At 33.3% G+C, this 4,612-nt stretch overlaps 1 protein-coding gene across 1 annotated transcript; it reads left to right on the forward strand.

Annotated features, from left to right (window-relative positions):
• Positions 1-3,530: 3,530 nt before the first annotated feature.
• Positions 3,531-4,046, forward strand: LOC149407970 (uncharacterized). The gene is made up of 2 exons (XM_089622852.1): positions 3,531-3,594; positions 3,700-4,046. Exons 1-2 carry the CDS (start codon positions 3,531-3,533, stop codon positions 4,044-4,046), a joined length of 411 nt encoding a protein of 136 aa, XP_089478978.1.
• The last annotated feature ends 566 nt before the right edge of the window (positions 4,047-4,612 follow it).

The following is a 4,612-nucleotide window of genomic DNA, read 5'->3' on the forward strand; positions in this document are numbered from 1 at the left end:
ACTAAATTTGTCCATAAGTTCCTATTTCTACAACATTAGTTTTGTACGTAGCTATTTATTCCAATGAGAAAAATTGTTATTTTTGACTTTCATATTGATGTTGAAATATACCCTCCTATATGGGCTTTGCATACGATATCTCCTCCACTAAGAGAATTAATAAAAAAAAATAATAATGAAAAATGAGAGGGATAAGGATATATGATATTTAGACATCTTGTATTAAAATTTTAATTTAATAAACGAAGAATTAAAAAATTGTTCAAATTAACTTGAGACACATACAACAAATTACAAAAACGCTACGCATGAAAGAATTGAGCTATATTTTTAATAGGGACAGTCAGCCAATGGTCCAATAATACATGCTCCTTTTAAAAAACAGTTCAAGTTTTTATTTTATTAAAAAAATGAATTTTTGTATGAACTAACAATTTCAAATTTATTTTAGCAACATAACCAAAGTTTCATAACTTAGTGAATTTAAGCCCCTTATAATGTAAAAGTACTAATATATCCTTAATTGTTTTCAAAATAATTAATCTCAATTTCAAAAAAATTAATCCATTGTATTTTCTGCATTAATTCACTATTCGATAAACCAGAAGAAGAAAAAAAAAAAAAAAAGACGCCAAAAAATTTGATACTGCTTTCAAAAAAATTAGTCCACTCTTCGATGAGCCAAAAGTAGAAAAAGAAGAAGAATAAGATGTCAAAAAATTTAATCATGCTTTTAAAAAAGGGTAAACTAGCAACGTAGCCATTTTGAAACATGGTCCTTGGAATCTAGCCAACGTTTGGTAAATTTTACAATCTAGCCATTTACTGAAATTTACGGATATAAAATACCTAATTTACCCTTTTTCTTATACTTACTTGATCAAAACACTAGCCCACGTTTGACCGGTTTGAATTGTATACAGCCAATTAATTTAAGATTTTTTCGCAATTTAATTGGATATTTAGCAAATTTAATAGGAGATTCGGTGATGTAATTAAAAGAGAAAATTTAATGCAATAAATGCACAAAAAATTTACCATAATTAACATAAATTAACAAATCAGCGGAGCTTAATAAAAATTTACAAACATTTACACTGTATTTGCTTACACGGCTACAATTTCACCAATTTAATTTCAGCTTTTTGAATTCATAATATGAGATTCGGTGATGTAATTAATAGGGAAAGGAAATATTTATTTGATTGAATAAGTCAAACAAGATAATGAATAAACGTAATTATGATAAAGTCCCGTTCAAAATTAGAAAATAAATTTGGAAAACAAAAATACCGTATTAAATGCGTATTAAAGGAAATGAAAGAAATCGGCTCTACCTGCACATATGTAAATTTACCATAATTAACAGAAATTAACAAAGCAACGGAGATTAACAAAAAATTACGAACATTTACACTGTATTTGCTTACACGGCTATAATGTTCATTAAAGAAAAAAACGCTCAATAACCAAATTTGCCAAGTATAGAATTTTTTTTAAAATTCGAAATATAAACCGAATATAACAAATTCGGCTACAAAACCAAGTTTCAAAACGTGGGCTAGTATTTTTGAAACCAAACCAAAGCTAATATAGTAAATACCATCTTACATAAATATGACACGTCATCAAATTTGGCTAGATTCGATAATTAAACGAAACGTTGGCTAGATTACAATTGCAACGTTTGATGTGGCTTAGATCGACTAATTTTTCTTTAAAAAATTTAATCCACTCTTTGATAAACCAAAAGTAGAAAAGGAAAAAGAAGATGTAAAAATATTTAATCCCGCTTTCAAAAAATTTAATCCACTGTGCGAAAATAAGAAAAAGAAGAAGAAGAAGATGTAGAAAAACTCGACGACAATCTCCGACTTTTGATCTCCGACGGAAATCGAAGATGAACAATCTGCTTGGCGACTGATACGAAGAAATCGATAATGATAATGATGATGACGACAAGACAGAACGAGATTCCGAGCTCGAATTGAGGCGCTGAAGCTCTTTAAGCAAGATCATGAGATCTTCATCGGTGAGAACGGAGATGAGATAGTTGAGATCATGATTCGGAAGCTGGTATTTGAGCGCGAACGACGAAGTAATTTTGAAGCTTAAGTAGAGGTGAGAGACCAGACGAGAGAAAAGCCTGATAAATTAAACCTTTAAAACCTTAAATTTATGTTGGCTAGTGATCATCCTACGTCAACATGTATTTCGTAATATATATATATATATAACAACTTCTACTTTATATATATATATATATATATACATATACATATATATATACATATACATATATATACATATATACATATACATATATATACATATATACATATACATATATATATATATACATATACATATATATATATATACATATATATATATATATATATATATATATATGTGTGTGTGTGTGTTTCATAGTGGGAAGTAATATAAGTCCAGCGAGCGAGTCACATAAAAAAATATTAGGGATATTTATATTTTTGTTTTTTTTTTCTTCACTCTTTAAGAAAATATTGACTATACCGTGGTTTACCATCTCAATAATATATGTACATATATTCTTTTTTTGTTATAATTTTTTAGTCCTATAACTTCTCTAGTTTAGCTCAGGTTTCTTTTTCCTTATGTTTATTAAACCCTAAACCAGCCGACGTTGCTCTCCATAACCTCCTCTTCATTCTTCTTCATCATTTTTGTTGTTACGTTATATGTTGGCTTTATTTTTTAGTGCAAGTTATAAGGCATCCTTCCTCTTGTGCACATACTGTTATTCAGGCATGTTTTCGGTTTTGCTAGATTGCATCGCTGGTGACATTATTAAATATCATTCTTGCGAGTATGGGTAAGGAAACCCTAAATACACTTCCAGGTTTGTATGACTGCTATAAAAGGCTTGCGCTACCCCCTTAGCAGCCTCTGACACTTTATCAAAATACTTTGGACTCCTGGACGTGCACGACCGGCGGACTGGGAGACTTTGTGTATTGATAAGAGCGGTGTTATTATTCAAATATTATTCGAGAAGATTGAGTGTTTGAGTGATTTGGGTTCTGTGTTTACGTGATTGAAGACTCACGTGCGATTGAAGACTGAAGTAGATCGAGCATAGGGGTGTGCTCGAAGAGTGGAATTGAGAAGGATCTCAAATTCAGGAGGAGTCCCTGATCTAGGTATTCACTTGTGGTAATAGTTTCTAGGGCTTTGATTTTGTGGTGTAATCATATAAGACCTTGCTTGTACTATTGACTACTATATAGTGAAATCTTTTCCACTGGCAGAGTGCCTCTAGACGTAGGTGATGTTGCACCGAACTGGGTAACCATATTGTGTGTCTTTTCTTTATTGCACTGATTGTTGATTATCCATTATCTGTGTTCAAGCAAGTTGTCGAACATATTGTCAATACATTATGTGCGACATCTTGTCTTTTTGACTAATCAAAATTTCAATTGGTATCAGAGCAGCAACCTAGATCTTTGGGAGGTTTCTTGGGTATTTTATTTTGATTACCAGAAATGGATAGTTCCAAAGAAGGAGGGTCGGTCAATCGTCCTCCAGTTCTTGATGGAACCAATTATGGTTATTGGAAAGCTCGAATGAGTGCATTTATGAAATCTCTCTATAGCAGGACTTGGAAGGCGGTGATCCATGGCTAGGAAGCTCCTGTTTGTATTGATGACAAAGGGGCAGTGACCGGTCTCAAACCTGAGAAGGACTGGAGCCATACTGAAGATGAGACGGTATTGGGTAACTCTCGTGCACTCAACGCTATATTTAACGGGGTTGATAAAAATATTTTCAGGCTTATAAACACCCGAATGAGTGCTAAAGAAGCTTGGGAAATCCTTGATGTCACCTATGAGGGAACCACTAAAGTTCGCAACCAGAAGCTTCGATACCTCACTACAAACTTTGAAGCACTCACTACGTTTGAAGATGAATTTGTTGCCGACTTCAACGTGCGTATTCGAGATCTCGCCAATGAGTCCTACTCTCTCGGTAAACATATGACGGATGAAGATCAGGTTTGAAAAACCTTGAGGGAATTAAGCCCAAGATTCAAGATGAAGATCACTTCAATAGAGGAAGTTCATGACCTTAAAACGCTGAAGTTTGATGAACTTATGGGATCTCTCATGACCTTCGAGCTATCTCTTCCCAAGATTGAGAAGAAACACAAAGGAATGGCTCTTAAAAGTTCTATCCATGATCAGAAGGAGCAGGTATACTCTGATTCAGATAATGAAATTGATGATACTATTGCTATGTTGGCCAAAAACTATGGTAGTGTTATGAAGAGATTCAGTCAGATGACTGGGAAGAATGTGCCTCAAGATGTTAAAGACAACTTTCAGCAAAGGTTCCAGAAGATCGGAAACTTTCACAAAAATGGCAGAGGTGGTGAACGCTCTCACAATACTGCTAGAAAAGGAAAAGGTATACAGTGCCATGCGTGTGAAGGCTATGGGCATATTCAGAAGGAGTGTCCTAACTTCTTGAAAAAGCAGAAAAATGGTTACAACGCCACTCTTTTTTATGAGGAAGAAGAAGATAGTGACTCTGACAAGATAAGTAATTTTCTTGCTTTCACAGCTTC

This window comes from Urtica dioica, chromosome 1, assembly GCF_054948205.1.
Source record: "Urtica dioica subsp. dioica isolate 48M chromosome 1, U.dioica_male_clone48M_v1_H2, whole genome shotgun sequence".
Taxonomy (NCBI): domain Eukaryota; kingdom Viridiplantae; phylum Streptophyta; class Magnoliopsida; order Rosales; family Urticaceae; genus Urtica; species Urtica dioica.

Excerpts from the sequence above, each read along its gene's own strand:
- LOC149407970 (XM_089622852.1), top strand. The coding sequence starts at position 3,531 with ATGGATAGTTCCAAAGAAGGAGGGTCGGTCAATCGTCCTCCAGTTCTT. Across the intron at positions 3,595-3,699 it reads TCTTGATGGAACCAATTATG|GGGCAGTGACCGGTCTCAAA; the intron begins GTTATTGGAAAG and ends TTGATGACAAAG.